General features: G+C 40.8%; 1 protein-coding gene and 1 long non-coding RNA gene across 11 annotated transcripts in view; one reads left to right on the forward strand and one right to left on the reverse strand.

The window, feature by feature from the left end:
- Positions 1–3,453: 3,453 nt before the first annotated feature.
- The window catches only part of trc (Serine/threonine-protein kinase tricornered), a 40,772-nt gene continuing 24,045 nt past the window's right edge, over positions 3,454–20,180 (reverse strand). For 7 of the 10 annotated variants that reach the window (XM_069128235.1, XM_069128257.1, XM_069128218.1 and 4 more), the window contains 9 exons: positions 7,297–7,373; positions 6,788–7,021; positions 6,432–6,639; positions 6,038–6,155; positions 5,810–5,949; positions 5,525–5,725; positions 5,250–5,402; positions 4,993–5,151; positions 3,454–4,854 (listed from right to left, as the gene is read on the reverse strand). In XM_069128235.1, the coding sequence (XP_068984336.1) occupies positions 4,739–4,854; positions 4,993–5,151; positions 5,250–5,402; positions 5,525–5,725; positions 5,810–5,949; positions 6,038–6,155; positions 6,432–6,639; positions 6,788–7,021; positions 7,297–7,373 (1,406 nt within the window). In that variant the 3' untranslated portion in view covers positions 3,454–4,738. Of the gene's footprint in view, positions 4,855–4,992; positions 5,152–5,249; positions 5,403–5,524; positions 5,726–5,809; positions 5,950–6,037; positions 6,156–6,431; positions 6,640–6,787; positions 7,022–7,296; positions 7,374–9,855; positions 9,980–15,159; positions 15,825–17,455; positions 17,564–20,180 lie in introns of those variants that run through there. The other 3 variants (XM_069128276.1, XM_069128267.1, XM_069128240.1) reach the window with 3 other exon arrangements.
- LOC138187576 (uncharacterized) lies at positions 16,211–19,807 on the forward strand. The gene is made up of 3 exons (XR_011175209.1): positions 16,211–17,102; positions 17,173–17,950; positions 18,121–19,807. It is a non-coding gene; the product is annotated as an uncharacterized LOC138187576 (long non-coding RNA).

A 20,180-nucleotide genomic window follows, 5' to 3' on the forward strand; every position in this document is an offset into this window, starting at 1 on the left:
TCGATCGCAAGCCGTAAGATATCACGTACGATCGAAATTACTATACAATCGGAAACGATAAAGTAAAACGTATCCAAGAGAAAGTGATAGCGCCAAGGATTTCGCGTAATCGTTCGTTTCGTCTAATCGAATATTCTAAATAATTCTTTCGCTGAAAAGATTTCACGAGATTTGAAGTATTGTGAAAATGATTACTTTATTTATTGACACCTAACCTATTAGGAATATAAGACGGCAATTATCGACACACGCGAAGCTGATTCGATCGATTAAACAAACGAGGATATATCGGCGTAAAGAGAAATAGAGATTTGCGACGAGAAGAGTGAATTCGCCTGGAAATATGGATCGTTCGAGTACAAAATTTGGAAGCTACACAAACGTGGCGTTCGATCGAGACGAGACAGTTTTCAAATATCGCCGAATTCGCTAATTTACTTGCATTTCGCATTATACGTGTAATTTGTCACGTGACGAATCTTTCGTCGACGAATTCTCTGTCAATCGTTTTTCGATAAGACGCCGAGTGTCGATGCATCGGAACGTTATACGAACCCTGACAAACTTACTTCTTATCGATTCGATGGAGTGCGATCAAACGAAAATAGAAACAGCAACGAAGTAACAGATAGATAGATTAGTTTGGACAAAGTACGATCTACGCTCAAACATTTGAAAACAGTCATTTCCTTATCTCATTTTCCATTTAAAACGACAGAAGTTTAACGCGAAACGTTATATGCGTAACTTATTGTACCGAAGTGAATCACGCACGATGATACTAACGTGGAACGTGTCTGAAAACACTCGACAGAATCGGTGTTGCTGTTGCTTAAAAGCCATGTTCCTAAGCAAATAGGTACAATGATATTTATACGATACGTTCGACGGCCAATCGACCGTGTATCAAATATACGCGTACGATAGTATCGGTAATATTCTTGTTCGGAAAAGAAAAAGCAAAGTAGTTGCTTGTATCGATTTTTTCAAATTAATCGACGTTACGAGATCGCTTCAAACGGATCGTCCAATTGTACGCATCGACTAATTGCGAACTTTAAACTTCTCGGCTAATTTAGCGTTCCTTCGTGTAATTATTATTATTATTATTATTATTATTGTATTATTATTATTATTATTATTATTAAAAATCGTTGCACGCAAACTACAGCGATACGAGAGACAATTAATTAAATCATCTGTCCAAGTCGAAATGCAATGTTGCAATATACTTTGATGAAATATTACTTGATTTTTTTATTCGACACACAATTCGACCAACGCTACGACTCGAATGCTTCGTAATATTTACAACATTCACCGACGAAAATTATCATATAATCTATTGGAGTTTCCTTTGAGGTACGTTCACAAAAAATCGTTATTACAAGTAATCGTCGTACAAGTATGTAAGCATACGTGACGTCACCTTCGGTTAACTTTCAATCGCAAACGCTTCTTTTTTCGAGTCGATGTGTTTTCATAATATTCATCTAAATTTCGCAGATTACACAATTTTCCAACCTATTTACGGCGTTGCGTCTTTAACGCGCACGTATTCTTGTTTGCTCAGGGCATCAAACATTTGCTGCATCGAAGGCATCTCGTGGCTATTGTTTTATTTTATTTAACTCTCTTTTCAAAATAAATAAATCGCGATTACTTGGTTCGTTTACTCAGTAGCATTGGACGCCAGAGTATCTCTATCGGTATCAGAGTATCTGAACTCGACAGCAACAACCGTCTCTCTCCCTCCTCTCATCCCTTCTGTATCTCGTTCTACTCTTTACTCTTCTCCTACAGTTTTCCTTCCCTACTCGTTCTTCGATTCTCCTATCCTCCGATGATTCTCAAGTTCCTAGCCACCGTTTCTTTCACACGATTCGCGCGCGCGCGCGCGCGCATACACACGAATACGACGCATCCTCTATATTACACTTGCACACTTTCTTCACCTTCTGTTCTTTGTTTTCGTTTCTACCGGTGCAAAAAATAGTGTTGCTATTATACTTTTTACTTCGTGTTTCCTGCATTTAAAAACTGTCGCACTTCATAAATCTAAGCACTCTGTATCGTAAAGTTATACATCGAAGTGTGTTCATTTCGTATGACGTAAGGCTACTCGCGCTTCGAGCATCAGAGCGTGGAGCACCAACCGTGCACCTTATCAACGTCCAGTTAAGAAGCGATTGTACGGAGAATCATGGCATCCTCGTTCACAGAATCAAAGGTAAAACACCTTTGAGATACAACGACAATCGTTCTACCCAAGCTTTTTTCTAGCTCGTAATCCGTTTCTAGACGCGACACTCGCACGAATGAAATACTTGTTTCGCATGACGCGAAGCGTTACGATCGTTTCGTGCTCCACACTCGTACGCTGGAGGTGTTCGCCGACAAAGACACACGAAACTAACGCCTCGTAAACACATACATATACGTGCAGCAACATCGCGTTGAATTGAATTTCGTTAACGGATATACGCCGGATCGTACTAGGAAGGAGCAGATAACTTTGATACAAGTACTATCAGCCGGTACGCGATACGTCTCGAGCGTGCGCACATACGTAGGTACTTTCGTACGTTACCACCTTAAGGTTATTTATTTAGAAGTTTTCTATCTTATTTATCATTAGTACTATTACTAACGCGGTGCCCTGGCTGTCGGTAAACTACATAATGTATAGCTATACTTATATAGCTAAATAAATTAAATATATGCATATAGCTATATTTGAAATGAAACTACATTCATCGACTGAGATTGTGTTATGCACCATGCACGTGGTTCTTTTCCCCTCCGTGTGCAATAGATTTTGCATAATCCAATCGCTAGTGCTACATACTCGGGCACCAACCTCTTAAACGACATTACGATCCAGTTCGGTAGCAAATGCAAATTAATTAACGATTACTCGAGCGAATCGGAAGTAAACGTTATTTCTCGTTTAAAATTCAATGTAAAATGGAAATGGATAACAAAAAAAAATAGGCAAGAAAGAAAAAGAGAGAAAAGGATGACCGCGGAAACCTGGCACATCCCTGTGTAATTGTTTCCATTTCAATCAATGTAAAATTACTATAAAAGATATATGTATGTACATCGATTACTAAATTACATCAATTAGCGTTTCCTTTCTCTTGTTCCATTACTAACTATGGTTTACCCAGCGTCGCCTTCTGTAGTTTTCGGGTTGGGCTGCGCGTGTGTATACGTGTTAGGAACCTTAATAAGGCAACGAAGGAGCCCTGAATTTTACGAATGTATCCGTTATTTTCCGTTTTTACATTGTTTAAGCTGCTTTTAAAGCTTTACAATTTTCATAATGCTCAGGCACGAACAAAACCGTTTGTTAATTTTCTCTAAGAAAGAGACCCGGTACCTTGTATGATTCTCCTTCTGCATGCCCTTTATTCTCTATACATCGTAATTCTTCTCTTATCCAATTAGTTAATTAACTGCAATACATTTTATTTAATGATACATCATATGTTGATACAAAAAACTACAAAGCACAAAAATTACGCAAAAGCTTGTGCCACGGATACCTACACATTGTAATTGGATTATTCCAAATTACAGCATTTCATAGCGAAAATATATAATTACATGTAAATAACAAATTAAAAAATGTTCGTCGTACACCGATACAAATTTCCGAATATTCGAGCGAGATGCTATTGATCGATATAAAATCTGAACTATCTAACAAAATCTACGAGATTAAACACATGATCGATCCTGTTGAATATTTCACCAATTATTTTTCGTGCAATTCCTGCACACCATCCAACAAAAGCTCTCCAAAAGTATATAAATATAAAATACCTTTTTTATACCAACGAATATTTAAAGTTTTTGAACGAAATGTAAGCATAATCGAACAGAATACAACATTCGTAAAGTTCAGTAATCATTAACAGACAAAACGGCAATTTTTGTACAAAACTTTTAAACAATATTATATCACAGTACTAGCTATAAATACAACGTTTAAAAGAGAGCTGAAAACGAGAGCTAAAGCAGTGCTTCGTTAGACAGAGAAAAGACATCGACCGAAACCCTATACAAAGATTATACACATTCTGCGAGAATCACGGGACCGAGGCTCCATCTTTACTCCTACCATTAATGTTTTTACTACAAAAAGAAAGATAGAGAAAGAGAGGAGGGAGGAAGGGAGAGAAAGAGATCTTATTATGCTACGCATCGAAGATCGGATGGAAACAGTATTCACGATAGAACGAAAAACAAACGTGTTTTATAATTGCGACATCGCTAAAAACGTTACAGTGCGCATGAAAATATTTCGGTTCTTCCTTATCACATGTGCAACGATTTTTGCACCTGCTCGTCTCCGGAATATTTATCACTTCGTTCTTTTTTTTTTTTTGTCCTTTGTCCTAAAACAACACGACATTTTTATCGTCTTTGTCATGTTCTTCCTTGTCCTTTTACCTCTTCTTCCTTTTCTTCTTCTTCTTCTTCTTTCGCATTTTCATACGATAACGTGTATCTATGTACGTACGTCGTGACTATTTCTCATCACGTATGTACATGTAAAAGCGTCTGACTGCCGATGATTGACTGGACCGTATTCAGAAGATAAAACGAATCAACCATCCGTTCGTGATGCCGTTGATGACATCGGAGGGTACGGGTTATGTACCAAGGCCGGAATTCCAGTTGCGTCAGGCTGCTGACTGGTCGAAACCGAGCAAGAAATAGAGTGTTGCTATTTCTTGGTTGGCGTGCCCCGTTGCGTCAAACCTTCGAATCGTTTGAACGTGTAATTAATGAATACCCAGTCCTTGTATATTACCTCCCCATCTTGAGGCATTGGCGCGGATGCTGTAATCGGCGAAAAAAAAAAATAGATGGAGAAAATTACATTCGAATTTACGTTACCGGGTAAGTAATCGTACCGCTCTTTATTTCCTCCTGGAATTGGAATAATAGTACGTCGTCATAAATGTTTAGTATACTTACGTATCTCCAATTTCACGTCGGGAAATTCGTCGAAATTGGAAGTATCGTCGATAGAACGTACTTCGACTGGAATTGCTGCTGGCCTTTCTCTGATATGTTCCCAATCGACGCCACGGAAGAAAGGGGCTAGTTTAAGTTCTTCTATGCCCCTTTGCGCACCTATGGGTCGTTTTAGAAGAAGAATCGTATGAGTCGTCCAACTACTACATAGCGAAGGTATTTTATCGACGTTTGAACATAGTATATCAAATATTAACCTAATCTTCTATCGGCTTCGCAACAAAACCTGATTATGGTATCTTTAGCTTCCTCGCTAATGGGAACTTCTGGTGGAAAAACTAAGGTTTCCCTCCAATTCATAACCTTCCGGTAAGTTTCTTGGGGATTTTCACTGCAGAATGGAGGATATCCTAAAGTAAAGATGAAAGTTATCGATAAAATTCTGTAGAAAATATGGGAAACAAGCGGTATACGCGTTCTTCTGGCTAAAATCGGGAATATCGTGCATTTACTGGAGCAGAAACTTCAGTACCTATGAGCATCTCGTACATGATAACTCCCAAGGACCAACAGTCACAAGCAGGTCCATAACCTGTTTGTAAAAATACTTCCGGAGCTATGTAATCGGGTGTTCCTACTGTACTATAAGCCAAAGCTCTCCTATTTCTTTTCCAGCTCTCTGCTCTTCTTTTACTATCCATCGCGCCGCCACTTCCGCTTCCGCACGACGTCACTGTAACAAAACGGTTAAACGGTGATACTTTGAATAAGAAGAATAAGAATAAGAAGAAAAGGAAAGGTAGAAAAAGAGGCGTACTGAAATCCGAAGGCTTTGCTTGACTGAGATCTCTGTAGAAATCGGTTCTATGGGACTTCTTCAGACCCGTACATAATCCAAAATCAGAGAGTTTTATATGACCTCGCGCGTCCAATAACAGATTGTCCGGTTTGATATCTCTGAAAAAAGGGATATTATACCGGTAAGTCTCCAGGTACATCGCTTCGAATCGTTACTTCCATTAGTTTTCGTAACTCTGCATTTTACCTATGAATAAATCCCAGTTTATGTATAGAGTCGATCGCTAACGCTGTCTCCGAAATATAAAATTGCGTGCACTCTTCGGAAAGCGTATCTTTCTTCATCAGCAACGTCATCATGTCACCTACAAGAACACACGTATTTCGATGATTTTGTCGTTTCCTATAAATATACGTGATAAGGTGCAACGATCGGGACACTAATTGTAATTTAACGTAAAATAGGAAATGGTTGCGAATATTTGTCGTAATTGAATTATGTAATGAAATCAAGGAGTGTGTACGTGTACGTTTTGTGGCAATAATTTGTAAGAAAGAGAAGGCAACGAGACAAAAGAGAGAAAAAATAACAAGTAAAAGTGTATACTAGCGCGAAAGCTACAATTGAAATGAAAGCTTACCGCCTGGAAGAAACTCCATGATTAAATACAAATTTATAGGATCTTGAAAGCTATAATACATTTTTACGACCCATTGATGATCCGCTTCCACCAGGACGTCTCTTTCCGCCCTGACGTGCGCCACTTGCTCTTTTTCCAGCATGTCGGCTTTTCTTAAAATTTTCATCGCATATACGTGTCCGGTATCCTTCTTTTGCACGAGTCGTACCTATTCGATACACAACGACAACAACATTACAGAGATTATGTTTAAAAATCGTTCGCATTCTACGCGTTTCTTTTAGAGAGGAACAGTTTTTCGATCACGGTAACATTTTAATTAATTTATCATCCAGCTTTCTGCAACGCAAATTTACCTCTCCGAAAGCACCTCTGCCGATAACTTTGAGAGGCTCGAAATCTTCGACGCCAAGTCGGGAACGTTTCAAACGAAGAAATTCAGTTTCTTTCTGAGCATGCTGCAGCCGTTTCTCCTGCTTCTGTTGTTCCGACAGACCCTCGTCTTTCAACGATTCCTCTAATTTCGCGAGCCTTTGCTTTCGCTCGATGTGCTGAGCTATCAGATTACTGTAGTAATTCTCCAACGTTACCTAAAGCCAAAAACATATAAATGTTGATAGAAAAAGCAAACTATCCACGTACGTACGTACATGGTTCGCATATACCGAAAAATGGGTTAAACAATCTCTTACTAGGGTAATGTAAATGAAAATGCCACGGCTAGCGTGAGCTTTTCGTACAGATATCTGTACGCATCGTTCAAACGTTAATTTACAACCGTTTGATATTTACCACGCAAGGATAAGAAATACGACGAATGAAAAACGAAAAGCGAGATTGTCAGTGAGAGAAAGAAAGAAATTACCTTGGCCTTTGTAGCTTTGTCCAATGTATGGCCGCTGAAACGGATCGTGCTCTCTGTGGCCGCCATCTCCAGCACCCCTGTAATACATGCAAAAGGAGGTCACTGAGAGCCGCACACCGATCTCCAGAAGCGAGGTCTCGTGCCGTGACAATGACACAAATCCTTTCGCACCGAAACCCTTCGATCTAGTTAAAAACGGCAATGCGAGGGGACCAACAACCGAAATTTCAAAATTTCCTCCATTTATCGCACGATCGTCGATCCTTGTCTCGTAAGATATCTTCCCAAAAGATTATTTATAGAGCTACATCGAAAGACGTTGTAGTCTGGAATCGATACGATTGGCGGATATCTGTAATTTCTACACGTAGAAATAGTCGGTTCGTCCACCGTGTGTCGAATATCGGCCGTCTCGAAAGCAACATGAACGTTCTCTCGCGTACGGCAAAAGTTGACTAGCCTTGGAGTTTATTAAATAATGGCTGCGGTGAATGATCGTGCAACGTTCGGTCGAGACAGTGTTTGCGTACTGCAGTCACGGAATCGAAAATCTGTTTCTCAGCGAATAGCACGACATCGATTAATATCCTTCGTATCGGATGCTTTCGACGATGTCACCTAACTCTAACAGCGATGTCGAAGAAGCTGAGATCTCCCGAGTAACTTCACGCGTTAAAAGGTTCGAACGTCGAGTCGGGGGAACTGGCCGCGGTACTCGAAACAACGGTCACAGGTATCGTATCAGAAATGAAACTAAACGAGAAACGTTTTGATACGTTTTCGTTCTTCGTTTCATTCGACCAAGTGGTTTATACTCACGGGAGAACAACGTCGCTGCTCCCTTACGATTCCGCGAATACGAGGACCATTTTACTGGAGATACGAGAACGAACACAGACGCGGAGATACGAATACGAAATCGAATCGAAGAAATATATGTACCGAGATATACCGAAGAGATCGAACGGCACGATTCGCCAGCTTCGCGTACGTCTCCGGTACACTCGTCCTCAAGGTATATTTCGCGATTCGATCCTCGCACAACTAGGGAGTAGGTACAATGACGTCACGCGCTGATTACATTACGGTCTGCAAGGCCGCATTAAACTATTCTAGAAGCCATACTTTGCGCGTCTCTTGCGTTCAGTCTGCAAATAAAGGGTAACATAAGACACGCGAACAACGTTCTTCTTGTGCCGTTCTCTACGCTACCCGGCTCTTCGTTGCGACTTTTGTAATTAATCTCGTGTTCTCTCGCCGCTTGGAATACTAGGGAAATCTTTCGATCGCCGAGACTCGCTCACTCGTGTTATCTTCGATAATTCTGCTTTAAAATCCGATAAAATTACGACTCGTTTTCGACGATATTTGAAACAATTTCGAAAATCACTGGATACATTTATCGCGATACGACGTGGAAAACGATTACGATCGATTATAAAATGCAGATCAAAGATACGCAACGCCGTTGATCGTACGACTTCTCTTCGACACTGGTTGCGTAAAACGCGTACCGTTAGTGTTTTCGTTACTAGCCGGTTTTCTCTGTTCTTTCGGCGTTGCGCGGTCGAAGAGTTTGCGACTATTCCGATACGGGTAATTTCGTTTCCTTCTTCCACCAAAATCGTTCGTGACATCGAGACGACCTTACTGCTGCGAAATCGCGATCAAGCAACGTAGATATCATTGAGAATTGAACTGACTCGAACTGCTGAATTGGAAACGGCAAACGGCACGATGATAAATAACCTGTGCACTGATAAATAGTACGATAGATTTGCGGACAAACGCCGACGTTTCAAAAACTTTCGAGGGAAAGCGTTTCCCGTTTCGATTGCTGCGCGAACGATACTTAACACTCGTTAACGTTAAGAAACTATCGTACGAGAAACCACGATGTAACGAATAAGCAGGTACATAGCCAAAATGAATCATAGAAGGCAACAGAATAGAGCGTAGAGTAAAATTATCGGAACTTTGGATATTACGTGCACAACGTCGTTGAACTTCGGTTAGAAATCGTGTGAAAGCGAGAACGTTGATTGCATCTTGCTATAACGACCTTCGATCGAGTCGAATGTAGTTTTAACTATCAGCAACGCCAGTAACTATATATATGTAGATACATTCACCTTTTTAGCTATGTACTTTGCCATATTTCTTTATATCGTATCGAGTACTGTGCGCGAAACGTGTATGGAAGCGTGACGTTGTAATCCTATAAGGAAACCGATAAAAATATGAATTAATTACTTATTTCCTTGCCAAACTGTCCTTTCCCTATCTCGTACGTCGACGATTCTTTTCCAAATTGAACGATCGTCGAAACGGCCTTGTACTTTACAACAACGTTTAATCAGGGAATCAAAGCTTTCGAATTTTTGCTAGTCGAAGGCTTACGACTAAAGCTCCTGATACCACGCGCGCGAAGAAATTACGAGGCAGAAATTATGGTGGTGTACATGGCACACGGCGAGTTATCGACAAATATCGCCGGCGTTATCAAATAAAGTTAACGTATCATCGCAGATGCTCTTACGTTTAGACCGTGCCACTTACTCTCGGAAACGCGCGTGCACGTATCAACAAAACGCTGTCTCACTAATATCCGAGATGTTCTGCCTGGTCTTCCTTCGTTTCGAATTTCTTCCGTATCGCGATACACCATCGAAATTCCATTCTTTGGAAATTGAGTTAGAATCGATCTTCTGTTTGCAGTTCGACAAAACGAAATGTTACGTGTAGAAGACAAATTAGAGAGTATTTTTATAGAAAGTATGGACGACGGAACGCAACATCTCGAAACATCTCGCAACAAGCGTACAAGTATGCGCGTGATGCGAGAAACTGGACGTGTTCGAGTAAGAACATCGAGTAACGCTGCGAGCCGTCTACCGCATTACCGCAAGTTGGCGTAAGTGGGCGAGCATCGAGGTTTTTCGACCGGAAACGCTTGCCAAAGCGTTTCAGATAAAAATCTAAAAATTTCCTCGTAACTTTGCCTTTGAGGCATAACGCTTTCACAAATAGGGTTAAACAATTCTAACAGCCGTGACGATTGTTTTTAACGCTATTTTCAGAAATTGATCGACGAACGAACGATGTCGCCGAATGAATTATTTTCATTCTTCGAAAGTAACAACGACTATAACGTCAACGACGTGGATCGAATCTGATCGACGCTGATCGACTATCGCGGATAAAGAGAAACCGTTTAGAGGTAGGACGCGAAACGCAGGTGAGATAATACGCAAGAATAAACGTAAGTTTATTCAGCCTCAAGGGCTATTGTAATATTCGTTCGATAACGTGGATGTCGTAATATTTAACTTGAAATTACTCTGAAATTGCTTTAAACATCAAGTTCGTGTTTTGTTCGTGAATCGCAGATGTATCGATCGCAGCGATCAAACTCGAGAAAGGCAGAGAGAAAAGAGAAAGGGGAAAGGAATGCGCGTTTTGTATTGCTACGCGTCCATAATTACTCGGAGCGTTTATTATATTTTTATCGAGTTCCGACGATAATTCGCGTAAACTACGGCGGAAAAAGGGAAACATGGGAAAACGGGACAACCAAGGAAAAAGCGCTATGTCGGGGAACGGTGAAGGACTAAAGATTAGCTGTATGTATGTGTCGCGTGCACATACGTATCACGCGTTACGCTACGAACATACCAACTATCGAGAGCATGAGTCACGTATGCGTAGGCGTCGATGGTAATGGTGCTTATCGTCGTCAGCACTTTTAAAGATTATTTACATTCGACGACCGTGTAAATAACGAAGGCGATCGAGCACCTTCTTCCTTAGCGCACACGTACGCTACTATGGCGAGTAATTGCGGAAAACCGATTTCTTTTTACGTGATCGACGGTTACGGCGTTCAAACGGCATGCATTTTCAAACACCTCACGTTTTCGCGACGGTGAACGAACGGGTAATGCCCGCCATAAAAATCCTGTGTAGATATTCTTCGAGATACTTGCAATTCCGATCATTCCTGTTTGCAAGATGCTACGAAAATTACCTATGTCGATACGCGCGATTCTATACGCTAATCACTCACGCGTACGATACTTTACTTTCGTCTCTTCTTTTCAACGCCGTCAGAACTCGTGTTCTTCCTTCTCCTTTCTTCCAAACTCTCGTTTATCTTCGCGATTTGCTCCGAACTAGCCGCTCCATGTTTCCTACCGATATTTTCTTCCTATCCATTTTCATTTCTTTTTCCATTTCGTCGCTACCGACACTCGCCGATTCAAACCTTTTTCATAATTCATCCTCATTTTCTCTGTTCTCGATTCCTAAGACTCGATTCAAATTATCTTTTACTTTTTATACCTTTCGTTTGAAACTTCTTTCCTTTTTATTTTCTTCCGCTATCTTCAAAGACAAAACTTCGGAGTAAGAAAAACATTCTCACGATGGTTGATTATACTTTCTCATCGTACACGTTTACGCGATGTGAAGTTTCGTAAAACGAAGCGCGTTGCGTGGAAAGGCCGTATAATTTTAACCAACGATAATTCTCTGTAAATATACAATTACGAATATCCGCTAAGAGATAAAAGCGCTGCTATAATTTATTCGCTATGATTGGTTCGAAAGACCAAGGAATGTTCGCGACCGACGTCACAGTTATATACAACGAATCTAAAAAGCAGTAGCAGTACCTAAATTTATCTCGAGGATACACGCGGCGACCGCTCGGTGCAGCATTGATCGATACTTTGCTACTAAATTCGACAAGATTTCGTTGAAGATTTCTTTTTCGATACCGCTCCATGTGTTCCAAAAAAATATCTCCAAATATAACGCGTATACAACTAACGTAGAAACATAGAAAAAGATTAACAAGAAACGTCGTCATTAAATTTAATTCGACGTTTATTCGTAACGATTCCGTCGATTTTCTACATAGAATCGTTCAGCAATCGATACGGTTCTACGTACGTACGTATGTATACAATCCTGACCGAAGGAAAATCGAAGCAAGACGACTTTGTGCACGCTTCGGAGCAGGTATATGTACTCTAAGTGACTTTGTTCGATCACGGTATATACCGGTCGAATTAAATACGAAATACGATTTTTTAGGTCGATATCCATATACATACATTTTTTGTATGCAGTTGCTTTATACGCACTCGGTAAAACGTTATTATTCCGCTTGAAGCTATCGCGCGATCGAGCAAATAATTCAGAACGACGTCGCGAATCGACCGGCATTGACCAATTAACAATTAGACAGTACGTATTCGTGAGTAACGTGAGTAATCAATTTTTTATTGTTTAATAAGTTTTATCGTCTATGTATTGATTTTCTTCGAGCAGCGCTAAACGAGAATTCATCGCGTGGTATAGCGGAATTAAACAAACGGTACATTCACCTACAAAGCCGAACAACCATACGATTTTCTGAGAAGAGACCCTTTCCGAAGCCCGATTCTTGATTCTGCTTCTTTTCAAACGCGAATTAGATTAGAAGCATCGTTTATTTTCGCGATATCGAACAAACGTACCGGTGAAAGAAGACTAGCCTGATCTACGTTCCTGACGCGGCCTATATCCTTGCTCGATTGGAAACGAGAGGTCAACGTAGCTCTAGGCGAAACACGATCGAACGATTGCTTTCTTTCGAACAATATTCTTAAAATGCCGTGCTTATTTTCAGCTATCGCCAGCAAGTGCACACGTACGAACGTCAAAACTGTCGTACTTGTACGAGCAATAGGCTCGTTCGAAGAAGTTCGTCGCTTTGCGATATAAGATATTTTTATAAGTATTTCCACTGTTCCGCGCTCTTTCAAACTTAATACATATATCGCACAATTTATAACGGTTTATGTTATACAGGGTGGTTGGTAACTGGTGGTACAAGCGGAAAAGGGGTGATTCTACGCGAAAAAAGAAGTCGAAAATATAGAATAAAAATTTTTTTTTAATTTTTCCATCGAGACAACGATCTACAGTGAGATCCGTTGTAACGAGACCGCGATAAAGTGCACGCGTACCGAGCGAAAATTCAAAGTCGATTTTCTCGAAAACAAAGCCTCGAACGAAAAATTTTTATTGTATATTTTCGACTTCTTTTTTCGCGTAGAATCGCCCCCTTTCCGCTTGTACCACCAGTTACCAACCACCCTGTATATATATATACATAATTTGAATCTTTTCTTTTCTTCTTCTTTTCAGTGATTCTCGCGCTTACATTTTTCAACATTTGCCAATTTTACCGACAGACCGAAATGGTTTGATCGTTGCTTGTATCTGTAGCGTGAATAGTCGTAAACGATCGATATCGATCCGATCGCTTTATCCGGGTAAAAACAGTCCCGCATCGGTTCCATACAAAGGCGTAGCTCGAGGAACAGTTTTTCCTTTGAGGAACGTCTCTGTACGAATAACGTCTCTTTGATAGTCAGCGAAGACGACCTTTGAGAAAAATAACATCTTCGTTCGATCCGAATAGTTGCGAGATACAAGCAATTTCTCTCAGGTGTGTAAACGTGTTTCGTTCTCGATGAATAAACATTGGTTAGAATTTAAAAAAAAAAACCGTCTCAACGCGCTACGGCCTCTTGTTATTTGTTGAAAAAAGAAACGAAAAATATCGATGATTACAGTTGACGTTACTCACTTTCCAAAGGGTAGAATTTGATTTTATTATACGATGGTTTCGAAAAGCATCAGCTACATATATACTAACGTACCAAACCGATGAGACCACTCGTAGAATAATAAATCGTAGGAATGGTGGAATGGTTGAAAGAACAACAATGGTCGTAGCGCTTGTATATATCGCATGTATGTATATCTGTGTCACGCGGATGCCCGAGCCTGAGTCATTCGCTCCCGTTCGCTCGTTCGAGAGTTCGTTGCTCATCGTGGCTTCGTACCATGCCCCGGTCCCGTCCCGTGCTCTTTCACCTACTAACGGTTGGTTTACCGTTCTTCGACTCTTACCGAACGCACCACTCCACACGAGCCACGCTTGCACATCAAAAGGCCCGATCGAACTGACCACCGTTCTTCTTCTCCGCTGGGGATACTCGTGCAAATCGAAACGAATGTTTCCGGTTCGAGGAAGACGTTTGCAAGAAAATGCAGAAAATCGAGTCGACTCGCGGAAAGAACGAGTCGCTGCGAAACGCAACTTCTACCAAACTCGTGGACGTTTGTTTATAGTTTCGAGTTCGGCGTTTGTTCGTGTTTTACGTCAGAGCGGCAGGCGCGGTGAACGAGTTTTACGAGGACGCGTTGTCGCTATTTTAGGTATGCGCGGTATTAGTCGATGCGCAATAAAACCGTCACTTTACGCACTCAAAATAAATCGTAGTTCGAACCATCGTTGGAGATAGCGTATCCAAGAGTCGTCGGCTCCAACGGTTCGTCCGAATTCCAAGACACGTGAAACGATAATCGCGCATAGTTGCAGAGCAACGAATAACCAAACTTTCAAATAGTTCTATAATTACGAAACGTCTCGCGAATGCTCGAAATATATCGCGTGCCACTTCGTTCGATGGCTATGATTATGTATACGTAACGTTTCGTCCGGTTTTCTTTCCTCAGTTTCCTCGAAGAACGCGGACTTTGTGAGACGATTGTCGAGAGTTCCTGGAAGACGGTGTCAGTCAGTCACGATTCGCGATTCTCGACACGACGACGACTCATCAACTAACTCGACGACTTACCGTCGTAGAAATATTGTAACATTACGTAAAAGAGAACGCTAGTGTTGAGTTTAAACAATGTACGTCGCGATCAGGAGAAAAAAGTAGGAGACAACGAAGCAACGCGTGCACTTTGACGCAAGTTAGAACGAGGTAGATCGTAAAGGAAGTTAAAAGAAATTCGTACTTTCCTTGTTATCGTTGGCGAAGCGGTTTCACGCGACTGCGCATCATTCGACTCGTCTTTGGTGTTGGTCAGCTACGAATATCGCGTGGTCGACGTGGTATCCAATTTTAGCGGGTTTCGTCAAGACCGTGGAACACGTAGACGTTGGAACGGCTACGAAAACGCATCGAACAAAAGAATGCACTTTTCTTCGTGTTCTCGTCCCCAAGGATCGACGAAACGCCGACGACAACGACGACGGCGGCGACGACGGTGACGACAAGGAACCACCGAACGACGGATGCCCACTTCCAACTCCGACTATACCACGACCACGCGACCTGCTCGTCATTCGAGCTTCTCTCCAAAAACACGGCAGAAAGAAGAGCGCGACGGTTCGAACCGTACGAGACAAACGCAATGAAACGCGTCACACAAATGCCAACCGGCGACTCCCGATCTCTTTCTCTCGTCTCCTTCTCTCTATGCCCGCCGAGATCCTATACGTGCACTATACAACATACAACCCAAGAGAAACTTTGTCCAGAAAACACTAGCACGATCGGAGGGGAGGGGGGATCGAAGTAGGAGGAGAAGACCGAAAGTGCGCGTGACTACCTCGACCACGAACTACGAACTACGAACCACGAACCACGGACTGCGAACCACGAACCACGGACTACGAACAACGAACCACGGACTACGGACTGCGAATCACGGATCACGGATCACGGACCACGGACCATGGACTGCGGATTACGGACCGCGGACCGTGACGCGACGATCTAGCCAGCCTACCCTCGTCACCTGATCACAGTTACCCACTTGTGCGCTACCGACGTCTCGGTATTTTCAACCCCACCGTCGTCGTGTACTCATTATTTCTTTGTCTCTTTCCTTCCGCTCTCTATACAAGTATAATCAAACCCAAACGTTTACCGTCCAACCAATCTTTCAAATTTAATTTCTTGGTTAACGGCACCGATAGGCTTATCGATTAACGCGTTGATCGACAAACCTTCCGCTAATATCGGCTTCTAAGGGTGGGAGGTGTGTCCTCTGAAACGTCCACATCTTTGTTCACATGGCACTTTCCGTAAGAAAATTCAACGCAAAACAATACGTCGGTGGTATGCGAGTGCTCTAGCGAATGCTGCAAACGTTATACGAAGACATTTGTTAAAAACTTATTTCTTCGTTTAACCTTGTAAATCTGTTTTGCAGATAAAGAGTTTACGCGAGTAATGGTAGGCAGATTAACAAAAGATATAGCGGGACGGTACAGTACGACGCGGCGCTCACATTGCCCTCTATCTAAGTACATATAATACATCGTCCACCTCTTCACGTGGGAATATTGATTTCGCCGCGTCAGCTGCTCGCTCAGTTGCTCGACTTTGCTTGCCTATTCGTCGACCGTTCGTCCTCCGTTGTTCGCCGCGAACGCGCGCGCGTTTACTCGCCGCTTGTCCAATCTAATTCGTACACTTGTTCTACCACTTTATACGTTAATTTGTATTGCTCATCTACCACGTGTTTCCCACCTCGCAAACGTCACGCGATTATCGTTCGTTTAACGAGCCTGTTTCTGTGTCATGATCAATTATTACCTTTTACAAAAAACAGGATTTTCACTTTTTTTAATATTTATCGTACATGCGAATATTTCAACCATACGAAGCGTTCTAAAATGTATCGTTGATTTACATTTTTAACGTGTACACACGTGATTTACATTTTTAATTTTAGGGATCATCGACGTTACCAAAACTTAACTTATATTTTCCTATGTAGAAAACAGATTGATTTTCAAATACATTGTGGAAAATAACCTGTAAACACGTGTGGAGCCCTGGTCCGAGGTCAAGCGTGAATCATCTTTCGTGATTCAACGAGTAAAATGAAAAATTATTGGTAATCTCCATCGCGTGGAACCAATTAATTTTAATAACGATTTATACAAGGTTATATAACATTACTAGCGCATTAACTGCATGTTAACGACGGTGAAAACACTTTCTCCTTTAATTCCAGAGTTATTCTTTTTTCTCAACATCTTTTTGAGATTAATTTGAATGAATTGAAAGAATAAGGGAAAAGATCAACGAGAGAAAGATTTTATTTTTTAATTTCATCGAAATCGTGTTAAAATAACGCGATGTTATAGCATGTGTCGTAATTCTTGTTCTTAATCGCAATATTCTCCAAGAAGTCCTTCGACCGTAGTTTCCAACTTTTCTCGATAAGTTTGTCGGAATAATAAATATAGAGACAATATAACGCAGAAATTATGCGTTCCTTCGACGATTTCTCTTACCGTATAATCGAAGAACAAGATTCCGACACTGGTAAATTTTCTAAATTTTGTAATTTACCGGCCATTCTCCCGCTCCAAATTTACACGAATAACGATACTAACCTGAAACATAAAAAAAGATTATACGTAATGATAACATTATTTACGTATATATGTATGTGTGTGTGTGTGTGTGTATATCGGCATATCGGCGTATTTTAAATCGGTACAAAATCAAAATTTGACATATCGAGTTTATTGCAGCGTGTCCCGAGTTTTCCTCGATTCCTTTTTGACATACTTATAGGGTCAGACGCGCAAATATAGACGCACAAAAAGGAAAGTGCGAGAGGTTAGTAAACGAGAAGTTAGGTGACATAGACAATGAAGGAAACGTTACATAGCGAGAGGAAGTGTTTTGGCTACCGCTAGCTTGTCCTATATTTTCGATATGAATATATTATAAGAAGAAGCATAGTGTTATTTCGTCGGACCATTCTTTCACAGTGTCCATTCGTGAGTATGATCAATTTTGACATTTTTAAAGATATATCATCGGACAATAAATGTAACGATTTACGATCGTAATCGTTGTTTAAAGAATCGAAAGTCACGTCGAATTTTGTCTTATTTATCGATAGAAAAGTTTGCTCGTACGGTAAAATTCTCTTTTCTCTATTCGGTAGCTGTGTTGCCACGGTAACAGCCTAGATTCGAGAGGTTGAGAGATGCGAACCCACAGAGCAGAGACAAAGGGTAGCGCGTGCGCTCATTCGTTGGTCCGCCTACATATTTGTACATCTACATGCTTACATACGTACACGGATACTGGTAAAATCTATCCAGAAGAAGAACAGAAGAGAAAGAAGAAGAGAACCATTGTCGCTCGATCGTGTCCTTTTGTTACATATTTCCGGTAGCAGGGCATACAACGGACGTAAACAATCCATTGAAATATACGGGAATGTTCTCGTCTTTGTACACGCGTATAGCCGACGAATTCCGATTTAACAAAGTCGACGAACACTCGACCAATTTCCTTTCCCTGAAAACATACTTGTCGCGCGACTATTCATTTTCAATTTGTGTTCGGCTAATAATTTCCGCGTTCTCGTATCGGATCGCTTTTCCAACATTTGCTGCCTACTGCGATCAATGAAAACCAGGTCACGCTTTTCCTCGTATCGAGAAGACAGGTAGAGTCGAACGAGGCCATTCGTCCTCGTAATCACGCACGGACAATCTTGCTAACGTTTTACTTTAAATAGCCAACATTAATAAATTTAAACGACCGCTTGCATATTTATCACATAATCGACGCGATATATTCGCAACATATATTGCTTTAAACTAGAGACTTTGGAAAATATATTACGGCGCATGCCGTGCTTAATGTAAAGAAAATTCAAAGTTCAAAGATCGTACCACGTGTATTTCCTTGCGCAAAATATTGTAACCTCGCTGATCGTGCAACGTTTCTCCAGGTATTACTTGTATATCGTTCGACGGATAGAAAGTTTGATTACTTGATAAAATACCGTAAAACAAGAACTAGTCGGTTTCGCGTCAGTTAACGCCGATTCTTCCAGATACATATTTTTCCAGATTTTGCAAACGTATTCTCTCGAAAAGCATTCGAAAAGTGCACGTAGGAATTTCGAGAAATTATCGCAAGATTAGTGAAAGGCGACTATTGTGAGATTTCGAAAGAAGATTTCACTTTTAATTCTACATTACGTACGATACGAAACGAGAGGAGGCGAGAATAAACACAAAGAACGGAATGGGTACTTGATATCGTCTAATGTAAATAAAATACGAATACAATCGTAACAGTACCTTAATAATAAATATGAAATATTCGAAATTTTTTAAATTTCTGCTCCTTTCTTCATCGTTCTCATATTTTGAATACTTAACCTTGAAACTGATATACATATTGATATTTTCACTGATGCTTGACCAACGAAAAAAGTGGGATTATCGCAAGAATTTCGCGCGTGACCTGACCTTGTCCTAAATTTCATTCCTCCTGAGCCTTTCGAGAATTCAGCAAACCAGCTCCCTCTAGCTAGGGCAGTGTTTTTCAAACTGCAGGATGTGACTCATTGGAAGGTTGTAAAATCGATACAGTAGTTTATATAATACACAAGCGCGCGCGCACTACAATAAAATTATTATCTGCCTATAATACGGCAAAGAACAAACGATCGAAGAAAATATTACGAAATGAAATCGATTAGAAAATCATGAAACGTACGTAAGAGATATTTTGTTTGAAAGATTATCAATATTTACTTTGTACTATTCAGAGGATTTCGTTGATATGAAATCGAGACTCGAGAGAAACAATTTGAAATTAGGAAAGATCCGAATATAGGTACCATAGCAAGATCGAAGGAATGATATTGAAAACGATATTTTCACCGATAGGTTGGCTGAAAAATGAAACGAAAACGCGGACAAACAAGAAACTAAATTTCCAACGATTTTAATTGATTCGGGCGTATGCATATGACACGCGTAGAACGCATTTAAGTAGATTAGCAAGCAATGGATAGGTACAGCGATAGAAAGTGAAAGTACGTCCGTCTAGCGACCAACGTTTCGTTTCCATGTACTTTATTCGACCTGCTATGATACAACGTATCTTTGTATTATACGTAATAATATCGTTATGCGAAACACTTGCTCGGTTAAAGCAGACGATTTAGCAAGAGGTAACAACGAACAGTTACAAACAGTT

The sequence above is a fragment of the Bombus flavifrons genome, chromosome 2 (genome assembly GCF_040668555.2).
Source record: "Bombus flavifrons isolate JBK064 chromosome 2, iyBomFlav1_principal, whole genome shotgun sequence".
NCBI lineage: Eukaryota > Metazoa > Arthropoda > Insecta > Hymenoptera > Apidae > Bombus > Bombus flavifrons.